General features: G+C 37.3%; 1 protein-coding gene across 4 annotated transcripts in view; it reads left to right on the top strand.

The window, feature by feature from the left end:
- Positions 1-12,907, top strand: part of LOC106061276 (synaptotagmin-17-like) — a 43,275-nt gene extending 30,368 nt beyond the window's left edge. For all 4 annotated transcript variants that reach the window (XM_056019058.1, XM_056019057.1, XM_056019059.1 and 1 more), the window contains 3 exons: positions 5,404-5,524; positions 7,083-7,210; positions 8,352-12,907. In XM_056019058.1, the coding sequence (XP_055875033.1) occupies positions 5,404-5,524; positions 7,083-7,210; positions 8,352-8,576 (474 nt within the window). In that variant the 3' untranslated portion in view covers positions 8,577-12,907. The remainder of the gene's footprint in view (positions 1-5,403; positions 5,525-7,082; positions 7,211-8,351) is intronic.
- The last annotated feature ends 135 nt before the right edge of the window (positions 12,908-13,042 follow it).

Genomic DNA, 13,042 nt, shown 5'->3' with positions numbered 1-13,042 from the left:
TAATAGACACTGACGTATCTATACTATTAGACACTGGCTTTACTATACTAATAGACACTGGCGTATTTATACTAATAGACACTGGCTTATCTATACTTATAGACACTGACTTATCTATACTTATAGACACTGGCTTATCTATACTTATAGATACTGACATTTTCTAAAGAGGAGTGTTGTTACTGCGGGCTTAACTGACGGTGTGTGTGTGGGGGGGAGGGAGCGGTATTATGGGTTCTCACGTCTTTTAGGCGTCGACACCATACGTCGAACCGGCCCTTAATCCGATATGTATTTAAGAAGACATAAGAATACACACACACACATGCATACACACACTCACACACACACACGCATACACACACACACACACACACACACACACTTCAAAATGTGAACGTCTATTGAAATAAAAAGTCAGGCCACCATAACGTTTGGTGCTTGGATACACTTTCATCATTTGTGTCTTGAGAATCTCAGCTGGTCATTTAGTCACTTCGCCCCTAGCTATCGGACATTCACTTGCACATAGTGAACAGCTTTACCAAGGAGACTGCACACTTTCTCTTAGTTTTTTTTTTTACCTTTACATATCCATTAATCTGATAGACCGTTGGGGCACCACTCATGATCTGTCAACCGTTTTTCTCCATTCAACTGTCTTTTGCCAGGACTCAAATCTCATGTTAAGTGACACGCCCTTCCATTAGTTGATATCGTCTTGACCTACATTTCTTCTGTCGGCCTCTCATTCTTATCCCTGGTTTCGTTCTCTGAAACTGTAGCTATCATGTTAAGTGCAAGACCTCGATCTCTGTGGTTAGAAGCTGGGGAATCGTGAATGTATCCTCTGGGTTTAAAAATAAAATATCGTGTTTCGGTTCTGGGATTTCTGCCATATTATGCGCGCAGACTTAAACCTCTTGGTAACTAAGAAAATCGAGTGAGTATACCTTGACATCTAGTTTTAAACTGTGGACACTATGTATTGTATATCTACTTTCGCTTTTGGATTTACATTTTTTATGCTTATGATATGTGTACTCGTGTAGTGGCATGGCCGAATGATAAATGACTCGTCGGACCTAATAGATCATAAATACTATTAGTATGAATATGTTTTTCTGGGTGTGTATGCATTTTAACGAAGCGAGGCGTATAGTGTGTAGTGTGTGTGTGCACTTTAAGTCATGTAACTTGTATGTGCACATAAAGTCAGGTAACTCATGTAACTCACGTCAAGATTGCGTTTCCTCCTTTTCCCCCCTGGATTCTGTGCCGTGCATGCATAGAGAGGGACATTCTTCACTAATGGATTCTGTGCCTCGTGTCCCATCACGTCTGTGTGTGAGTCAGATAGAGTTATAGCAGTGTCCTGAGTGCATCCATTATCGGCGGCCACAACTCTTTATTGGTCGGGATCCGTAATTCTTCCATTACTCCGGAGTCACTTCCCTTTCGGATCCCACGTGATAGCTCCACGCAGACGTGCCTGCTCACAAATCAGGCCTGCTGCCATGTTGGCATAACCTTCTACGTCGATAGGGTCAATGTTTTTTTTTTTGTTCGATTATGTACTGATGTCGTCACAGCATACGCTCTCTCTCTCTCTCTCTCTCTCTCTCTCTCTCTCTCTCTCTCTCTCTCACACACACACACTCACACAATTATCTCTCGTACCCTATTTATTTCATCAACTTTATTGTCCTCAATCTAAACAGTTGCATCTCTCACTCTGTTTGTATATGTGTATGTGTGTATTTGTATAAACTTTCAACTATTTTTAAATTTTATAATAAATCTTATTATTCTATGTAATGCAAACATACTATTTTATACAAATGAAGTAAAAATAATTTTATTTTACATGAGAGAAGGGCGTACCAACTATTGGTTTGTTTCATTATTCTACATTGAAAACAAGTCATGAAGTCATCATTTCATGTATGAGATAGAAAATATAAATAGAATGTCAAATTTTTATCATCCTTGTCATAGGATTCATTGTTAATGTAGAGTAAAAATTTAATAGTTTGTTAAATTCTATGAACTAGATTTAGTTACATTAGCGTGGAAGTCTAATATATATTTGTAAGTTACCACTGTCTCATGCATCAATAGATTTCATCGACTGCCTTACGGATTCGCCTGAAATTTCGTACACAGGTTCCTTTTACCTCCTAGGCACTCACTAAGACACGCCTTTGACAGATCGTGACCAACGCAATTTGCGGCGAAAAACCGAAAGCCTTCAATCAAACCTTTTGTATTTTATTTTCGGTATTTCCTCAAAAGGTCGCAGTCTATATATCAAGTAGAAATATAACTAGCACAAAAAAATAAGATTTCTTTTATTTATTTTTTTTTAACTCTTTCTCTCCTAGCCGACGATACCAACGTTGATTCCATCAGAATGTGGTAAATAATTACGGAGAGAAAGAGTTAACTTGCCTTACGTCCCTTACGAGCCAGAAATGATATTTTGGTAGCCTTGTCGTTTCGCTACATTCAAAAGTGAGGAAAAAGAAACGATTACAAGGAATAAAACAAAATCGATATTTCTTTTTATTTACATGGCACGATACCAGAAAAGTGTAGAGTGGGAAAAGGGAATTCGACATTCAGTTGGGACCTTCGGAAAATGTTGTTTTTTTCTAAAGGCCGGAAATTGATGGTCTAAAGCAGGGGTGGGCAAATTACGACCCGCGGGCCACATGCGGCACGCCAGCGTGCTTTATGCTATCCGCGAACACCTACAGAAATCGGGTGTGCCCACAGATTTAAAAATGCAAATTTATCAAAGTAAATAACATTAATATATTAATATTATATTATGTGGGCCTCCATTCAAACACATTTTTTTATAATGCGGCCCTTAGTAGAAAAAGGTTGCCCACCGCTGAATTAGTCTATAAACTACTGGAAATTCATTATTTTGTTTGATACACACAATCACAAATATAGCTAAATGTACAGGGTTTGGTCCCCTTTAATAATTGTTAACGCTATATTTCCCACTTGCATTCTCCGATCGAGATGATACTTTGAACAATTATTAATTATATATAATAAAACACGAATCAATGGAGAAAAAAACAACTAGTCAATTTTTTTTTCAAATAAGGGAAATAACTTCTACATTATTATATAGTTGTAAGTGCGCAGTTCTTTTCCTTAGATAAGATTTTTTTAAAGGATTTTTTTATATTTTGTTTATTATAAATCTTATATCAACTCTGTCTGTCTGTCTGTCTGTCTGTCCGTCCGTCTGTCTAGGACAACTTTTGAACACCTTCTTTCTCCTACTTCCCATTCTCCGATCAAGTTGAAACTTTGCACATTATTTATCTTTCCTAAAAAAAAACATGAATCAATCAAAACTAACAAATTAGCTAATTAAATAGTGGTAAATAATTAATTTTGTTTGATATCGACAAGGGAATTACATCTTACTGTATAAGGATATATGTCTGTAAATATGCAGTTCTTCCCCTTATATAACCTTTGTTGTTGTTTTTTAAGTATCATGTAAATATTTTGCTTTGTTTTTTTTTAAAGGTAATATGTGTCTGTTTAGTTAAAGTGCCATCACTTAAAAGTATCAGCTATTTCTCGTGTAGTTTACTCGACGTAAAATCTCTGAATGTGTGTTCAAATTCATCTTCATTATCAGATTACGTTTAAACAATATGGAGTTCTGGATTTGATAGGGAAAGTAAAAGCGATTGCCCTAGACCGCTTCATAGGATTTTCATTTTCTTTCTTAGAAGACTCGCAAATTGGCTTTAGGTAATAGTTGGGATTTTTTTTTTCTTTTCTAGCTTTCCATTTTTGTTAGATTTGTTAATCATTAGAAAACTCAATTCTGTGTCTGGATTATGTCTCGGGTTTCTTTGCCTGGATTATGTCTCGGATTTCTTTGTCTGGATTATGTCTCGGATTTCTTTGTCTGGATTATGTCTCGGATTTCTTTGCCTGGATTATGTCTCGGATTTCTTTGCCTAGATTATGTCTCGGATTTCTTTGCCTGGATTATGTCTCGGATTTCTTTGCCTTGATTATGTCTCGGATTTCTTTGTCTGGATTATGTCTCGGATTTCTTTGCCTAGATTATGTCTCGGATTTCTTTGCCTGGATTATGTCTCGGATTTCTTTGCCTGGATTATGTCTCGGATTCCTTTGCCTGGATCGCGTGACCTACTTCCCAGTCGCGACAATCAGGTTGATTTGTCATTGACGTCATTCGTCTTCAAAACAACCCTCCGTAACTCTTGCTTCCTCCCCACTCACTCCTCTTATTCTCTCTCTCTCACTCCCCCCTCCCCCCGGTGTGTTTCCTTCTACCTTTTGTGACGTCAAGACTGAGAATCAGATCCTTGGATCCTGGCACCAGCAGCGATGGCGAGTTAGCGCCCTTGCCCTCTCATTTTGTTTTTTAAAACCGAGAGTAAGGAGTCAGCTAGTTCGAGGGGCGAGAAGGCGCCGAGAGCTAGGGGCGTGACGTATAGGGATGGCGGGGATGGGGGGGGGGGCGCCGTGTCACCCGCGTTAACCTGACAGGGACAACGACACAAGCTACACGCTCGCTGTATTGATTTGAAAGTTTCTTGAATGAGTCTCTCAGACTGGACGGAATTCTGATTTGAACAACTTGAGAGAACTAGATAACTGTAAGAGAGAGAGAGAGAGAGAAAGAGAAGATAGCGAGGGAAGGAGAGAGAGAGACGGTAAGAGAGAGAGAAAGAGAGGAGAGAGACAATAGAGAGAGATAGGGAAGGAGAGAGAGAAAAGGTGAGAGGGAAAAGGTGATAGAGAAGAGTGAAGGAGAGATTGAGGGGCGGAGGGAGAGAGAGAGGCGAGGAGAGAGAAAGAAAAGATGAAATGAGAGAGAGAAAAGAGAGAAAGAGAGGGAAGGGGATAAGAAGAAGAGCAAGAGAAAAAGAGAGAAGGAGAGAGAGAATAAAAGAAGACAACATGAAAGTAGAATATGATAGTATTTAAATTAATATGATTATAGATTGGCAGATGTGCTAGACTATCCCATATGCTAGGACAAATGTGTACAAATACTCCTTCTTCCCTAGTGCTATTAGAGCATGGAATGGGTTGCCTGAGCTAGCCAGTAAAACCAGTGACTTGGCAGAATTTAAATCATTGGTTAATATGCATGATTGAATGCATTTCGCGTAGGACGTAATCATATTCTTTTTTAAAGTAACGTCTGTATTATATAAGATAAGACTATGCACGTTTTCAATTTTTAAATAAATATCCGCAGAGTGATCTTTCCTTTACTCCTTACTACTCGTTTAAACTGTTGAGGGAAGAAGAGAATTATGTATATAGATTCAATGTCATCATAAACACGTTTGTTCATTTATTTTTTTCTCTTTTATTTTCCAGGAGTGTCAAGACCTGGGCGAGCTTCTCCTGTCCATTAACTACCTTCCGTCTGCTGGGAGGCTAACGGTGGACATCATCAAGGCCAAGGGTCTTTTGCAAACGGACCTGGTGGGCGGGTCTGGTAAGTGGTCGCTATCGCATTGATCATCATTTGGCCTTTGGATTTCCCAAGGACCTTCCTTAAAGCCAAACTACTTGAATTATTTCTTCAAGTTCCCCGCGCTCTCTCTTTTTCTCAAAGTATCTGACATGCGCAGTGCTTTGTCATGTTCTTTTGGGCACTTCCTGTGATCAGTTGGGCGCATGTGTTCCATTCTTGGGCCATCTTAAAGTCGTTGTTATATTTTTACAGTCTAACTCTAATATGTCCACAATGTCTGTCCGAAAATTGATTTCATATTTTATGTCCCTGTCTGCATAAATCAACTTTACGATGATCAGTAATGACCCCATTAAGATACAGCTACTATCTTCTTATTTGTTTGTCACTGTTACAATGGGATAGGATGTGTCTTTGTATTTGCAAAAGTTAGTCAGGTGACCAAAAGTCCAATGTATGCCCGGGAATCTTAACGAAATAAAACTTATTTATCCTTCAAGTATAAATCATTAAAAGATTGACCCCACAAGGCTGAATTTACCTATTGGCAACACAACTACAGCTTAGGGCCCCTAAGATATCTTGAACTCCGTGAATACGATATCTAGATTTATAAATCACCGTGTATCTCAAATTGCTTGATACCTAAATACAGTTCTGGAAACATACATATTAAATTAACATACGAGATTTATTTTCAATAATAAATCCATAAAAATTGACTTTACATGAAGCTTAAAACGTATTTACTAATCTCGCTTATTCCCTTACCTTTTGATATTCTCTCTAAAATTTCCTTCTTCAATAGACAGGAAAGAACCAGAACCTTCTAATGGAAATATCCATACTAATTTTTTACTCCCTTGTCTATTTTTACTTTGATTGGAAAATAACTGAAGTTTCTGGAAATGTAAACACGTTGTTTATTGCTATAGATTATAAAAAAAAAATCCCCGACTGTGACACTTATTATTGTCACTAATATACAAACTTATTGTTGATGGACGTCAATGTTATCGAGAACAAACACTTGGCTTGGGCTGTACCCTGTATGATGTTTAATAGGACGCCATCTTGTTAGCAAGTCGTATTCAGACGAGACCAAAATCGCTATAGAAAGCTTCAACTCTGACCTGCAAAGTCACAGCCTGTGGAAAGCTTCGAACAATATCTTGTTGCCGAGTCACAGGTGTGCACAACGCGGCAACGATCTATTGGTCTAAACTTCCCACAGGCTGTGACGTTGATGGTCAGTGTTGAGGCCTTCTATAACGATTGGCCTGGATTAAGACAAGGGACACAACTAGAATTGTTAAAGTAGCATAGCTCATGTCAACAATTGTAATAACGAGTCTGTTTCACTTTTGTTTGTAAAATGTTTTACATGTTTCGGATGTTCCTTCAGAGTTGAAGATAGTTTACTTCCTAGTCCAAACCTCCCGCAGGACGACGGGAGATGGGAGCGGGCAGGATTTGAACCCTCGACCATCGATAAATCCGAACGACAGTCCAGCGCGCAAACCTCACGACCAGGCAGCCATCTGCCTTTTTTTTCACTTTTTTTGTTTGTTTGTTTCAGATCCATTTGTCAGGGTGACCTTAGTGCAGATGGAGAAACCTGTCAAGACCAGGAAGACGACATGTAAGAAGAATACCATTGACCCAGTTTTTAATGAGTCTGTGAGTTTTAATCTGACACAGCAACAGGTGAGTCAAGCAATACTGTTGTCGACTGTCATGTTAGATTGTGAATTGACTATAAGTAAAACAACTAGAGTGTCAATTATTCGGAGTACTTGGATTCTGATTTTTTAAAGCATTTAATCAAAGTAAATTAGACAACAATTTGGACATTTCATTAACCTTTTTTATTCCTCTTTCGTTAGAAATTATTGGCTTTCTTTTCCTCTTGCTCTCTCCACATCCCATGCGCATTCTCCCCTTTCAATGCTCTTTTCGTTATCTCTCTCTCTTATATTATCATCTTTCTTATCTTTTTTTTCTTGTATTTATTTATAGTTTTTCTACACTAGCACTGACGGACTTTTAAAAACAAATTATATGATAAAAAAACACTAAAATTAGTTCTTGAAGTCTTCTCGTCTTTGGTATCCTCATATTCTTCTATGCACTGACCCATATTCTATGCACTGACCCATATTCTATGCACTGACCCATATTCTGTACACTGACCCATATTATCCTGAAGTCACCCAGACTACTTTCAATAAATCAGACAATTTTACATATTTTGAACAGGGAGGAGGTTCGAAGAAAAAAAGGCAATAATTTAATTAAATATTACTTTTTTTTTAAAACTTATTTGAGTAAACTCACTTGAAGAGAAGAGGCATGGTCGCTTAATGGTAAAGCATTTGGCTTCCGAACCGAGTGATTCTGGGTTCGAGTCCTGGTGAAGACTGGGATTTTTAATTTCAGGATCTCTAAGGTGCCTCTGAGTTCACTCAGCTCTAATGGGTACCTGACATTAGTTGGGGAAAATATAAGCAGTTGGTCGATGTGCTGGCCACATGACACCTTAGTTAACCGTAGGCCACAGAAACAGATGACCTTTATATCATCTTCCCCATACATGACAAGATCTGAAAGGGGAACTAACAGTAAGATAGGAAGCTGTAAGTGTGATTGAAACACAATATTCACGATTATCATCGATCTCTGTCGCTTTTAACCTTTCTCTTATCAGCTCTGTACAAACTTCAATCTAGTTCTAGTTTTTTCCTATCTCTAAAGCTTGTATCTCCCTTCATTTCAAGTCCTGAAAAAAAATACTATCCATAAATTCTTATCTACATTTTTTAACCAAACATTTTTCTATCACTTTCAGCTACTGGCCGCTAGCCTTGTTGTGACTGTCTGGGACCACAACTCCAAATCCAAGGACGACTTCGTGGGCCGGGTGGTCATCGGTCGATACGCCACAGGCCCCCAGGAATCCCAGCACTGGGAGCGCATGCTCCAGTCGCAGAGGTCTCCCGTGGCCCAGTGGCACTCGCTCAAGCCTCGTGCCGACTGCGACCAGGTTTCTGTGGCGTCCATCGCTGTGCCGTGACGTCAAAGTGGGGGATATGTTGTGCAATAAGATAAAAAAAAACGAAAAAAAAACATGTTGAAAAAAACAAGAAAACTGCTTCGTCTCCAAGACTGTTACACTATTCCGAAGGATTCGATCACATGGCTACTGGACATCACTCCCGACTTCGTCTTCTAAGCCATTTTTTGTTGTATTTTGTTTTTTGTTACATTGGCATCATTTTCTGTCACCTTGAAGAGAAAAGCTCCTCCCCCCTTCCCTTTCCCCCCTCTTTCCCGCCACCAAATGATTTATTGTGTCACATTTTTCTGTTGATAAACTTTTGACAAAACGTCTGCTATTCTCAATCGTCTGCTTCAGAGCTGGGTGTCTTTCAAGCAATACTTTTGTCAAAATAAAACCTAGAAATAAACATAGACAAGAAAAACTCTGGTCAAATTGGAGAAAAATATATTTATACATTATACTACATATATTCATATATTTTAATTACGTCGTATATTGTATATATTGTTATTAATAGTAATATATATTTTATATTCATATTTATCTATGACATAAACGTTTTTATTTAATTTCTGTACATTATTTTACATGAAATATATTAATATAGATTAGCAAGTAGAATCAATGTAGTACTGACTTATTGTTAGTGACTTTTCATTCATTCCTTGTCATCTAAAGGCGTCTCTTAAAGGCGTATTCCTAAACTTCAACTCAACTATAGAAAGGGATATGAATGAGAGTGAAAATGCAATTTATTTGGGAATTTTTCACATTAAACGTTTATCACAATAATCTGCTTTTTATTATTACAACACTTAGATTAACTCACTCGGTCTGTCTGGTAAAAAGTTTGTACACGTTATTTCTCCCACACCCAATTTCGGATCAAGTTAAAATTTTCGCACAATTATTTCTTTTTCCTGACAACACAAGAATCAGTTTAAAAAAATCAATTAGTTTATTAACTATTTTCAATTAATTATTTTGTTTAGTATCTCAAACAAGGGAAAGAATTTGTACTTGACTGAAACGGTAGTATAAGCTGAATTAGTCAACTTTATAAATCGTAGTCTGAGTCTTAGGAGACCATGCCAACAATAGATAACTCTACAATCTTCCATATTTATAATCTGTCCACTAGCAGAGTGGTTACCGTGTTGGTTTGAGAATCCTGAAAATAGTTGAGTCATGACTTCAAATTCTGGTCTTTTAAGAGAGCGCTATGTGGCTAAAGAAATACATGAAAACAAAATGAAAATATGGATTGGAAGAGATTTAGAAACACATAATCCAAATCAACACGGACGCCATTTTGAAACATCCCTGTTGTCAACTAAACATTACAAAATACTTCGTGCTACAAAGGAAAGAGCTTGGACATTCGACTACAGCGCAAGCATTTATCAATCATTTCGTATTTCTGGATTTGCCTTCATGTGTGAGAATGTCTAATAATTACATCTCATGATTTTAAGCTGTGTATGTGTGAGCCAATGTGGGCTTTTTTTTTTTATGTATGCAAGAACCTTCCAACCATACATTTGTAAAATTCTTCCTATTATCTTGCAAAATCTTCCTCGGTTTAAAAAGAACACAGAAGCCAGGATGGAACCTTAAAGATGGACGAGTATTTCAAAAACTGCCTTCACGATTTTCCTAGAAATTTGACAGTTGATTTATATCTTTATGAAAAAAAAATACTAGCTAATTGGCCACGCAGGGAAAACTCTCGTTTGACTAGTATAATTTTTCAAAAATATAATTATCTTAAAATTAAATTTGGCTATTTTGAACGTGCTATTCAGCGGGTATTCCCGCACTCGACTCAAATGTTTCTTTGTATTCAGTGAAGGGTTCAATAAATACATAGTTCATGAACTATTTGTGCACCGTCTTAGGTAACAATTAGCTGGAATGTCCTAGAACCTTTTTGTTTAGGCTCAGTGAAAAGCATTACAAGTAATAAATAGAATGAGAAAGTCCAGATTATGTATGGCGGTCAGCTCCTTGAAGGAGGATTTTATTTTAAAATATTTGTGTATGTTACTTGTTATGTATTCAAAGAACTTGCAATGTGCCAAGAGTTCAGTACCTTTAATAATAGGAACTTCTACACTACAAATCTAACTAGATCTAGCCCCGTGTCAACTCATCTATATCAAACTTGTAGATCTGTGCTTATACATTGCCAACAAACTATTATTAACCCTAGAGTTACAGACATTTGGGAAGAAACATCTACGTTGAAAGCGTCAAGAGCATCGTTTAGTAGTTTTAGGATTAAGTCAGAAATTTACTGTATAAACCTACATTGCATTTTTCTCTCCGGATATGTAGAGTGCGGTTAGAGAAAGAGATGTTAATTATGTAGTCAGATTTGTCAGATGATCTTATGGTATGCTGCTTGTTGAATATTTGTTAGGTAGTTCATGTAAACACAGTTATTGCTTAAAACAATGGATCATATTTTTAGCTTGAATATTATTGAAAGAAAGTTATTGTTATTGAGAGACAAATGTACAAAGAGACTTTGAGAGACTGAAGTACAAAGAGAGGTTTAGAAGTACAATTAGGCACTGACAGACAGAAGTACAATTAGGCACTGACAGACAGAAGTTCAATTAGGCACTGACAGACAGAAGTACAATTAGCATTAGGCACTGACAGACAGAAGTACAATGATGGTCATTGAGAGAGAGAAGTACAATAATTCTTTTAACAGATAGTGTATAGTGTTCCTGGTCTACAAAATCCTATGTATTATATGACCATGAAAATGTAAGAAAGAATATTCATTCTGCTGTGACCAAGACAAAAATGTTTTGCTCTATCTTGAAATAGTGTACTCACATGTCACTTTTTTTTTTCCTCTAGATTTGTTTAGAAATACTTGTGTAGTGTTTCAAACACAAAAATTGTTTGTATATTTGTGATTGTTTTCTTTGTGTTTCCATTCTAATTAATTACAATATCATCGATCTGTGGAAACATTTTAATGCGGAATCATCCCGATGTTTTTGTTCTATTCGAATCGAATTGTTAGCGATGACAAACAATGGATGACATAAGTCTGTATGTGTTCATGTCATGTCGTGAAATCTTTTCATAACATATTCATTAAAACCCTCTCCCCCGGTCAAAGTCACTTCCTTAGTTGGTCAGTCTCTAGTGGACATATACGTCCGAACTTTATAAACCTATTCCCCCCTGGCGTGCAAACAATTCTTTCCCAATTCATTCACGAACTCTCCGTCAAGATTTTATCTTATGGTTGAACATGTTGAGATTAGAAATAGATAAGTGTCCAGATTTAGCAAGCTGATTATTTGACGCCAAAGATAAAACGTTTAAAATTATATTAAGTTCAAATGTTATCCGAATAGAATAGATGACTATCAGCAGATCTCTGCTTTCCAAAAGTCTTCAGCTGTCTTTGAGTTTTCAAGCAGAGTGGTGCAGCAACCAGGGCGCGTGGGCGTTCATTGCGCTTAGGTCTGAGGTCTGTGACTAATAGGGATCCACAGGAGGGTCATTGAAAGATAGCCGCTATTGCTTTTAGAAAGGCCTATATGTGTTGAGATGGAGTGCAGTGGCTGAGCGGCTACGTGCTTGGCTTCCGAAACTGGGGTCCTGGAGTTCGAATCTCGGTGAAGACTTAGATTTCGAATGTCGTGATTTTTAGGGTGCCCCTGAGTCCACCCAACTCTAATGGGTACCTGACCTTAGTTGACACCCTGCTCGTTAACCGTTGGCCAGAGAAACAGATAACCTTAAGGCTTAACATCATCTGCCCTATAGATCGCAAGGTCTGAAAGGGGAACTTTGCATGTGTTGAATGTCAAGACACAATTACTTACAAAAGGTAGTACATACATTGGAATATCTTTTGTTCTATGTAATGCTTACATTTAGATATTTTTGCAATTAAAAGATCCCACATGGGGGCTATTCTTGTGACCTGAAAAGGTTAAAGTTCATTTCAAAAAGTACCCACTCTTCTCCCTGTGCACCAATCCCATCATTTCATTGTCTTCATCATGCCATATATGTCACTAGTTTGTCTAACGTAAATCTTTAATACAACAATCAAAACGGAGTCTCATCTTAATAGAAGATGGTTTGTATTTGCTTGTCATTATCTTGTAGATATTTTCAGATATTACTGAGAAAGATGCATATTAGGCTACTATCATGACTTGTGTGTACATCTGAAATACATAACACACTAGGATTGTTATACATATGTATAGATTTATTTCACCGGATTTATTCATATAATGTACATACATACAAAAATACAGATTTGTTGTTGTTTTGACATAAATGAACTCTCACCAAAAGAATGGCGTCATTGCTTGTGTTATCTTGTTGTCATGACATGATGTTAACATTGTTTATTTGTTAAGGTTATTTGCACATCTATTTTGTCGGGTAACCGTTATTTACACATCTATTCTCCATATGAATACACCTGTGTA

The sequence above is a fragment of the Biomphalaria glabrata genome, chromosome 2, assembly GCF_947242115.1.
Source record: "Biomphalaria glabrata chromosome 2, xgBioGlab47.1, whole genome shotgun sequence".
Taxonomy (NCBI): domain Eukaryota; kingdom Metazoa; phylum Mollusca; class Gastropoda; family Planorbidae; genus Biomphalaria; species Biomphalaria glabrata.
The sequence above is the reverse complement of the archived record's forward strand: the minus strand, read 5'-3'. Positions and strand labels throughout refer to the sequence as shown.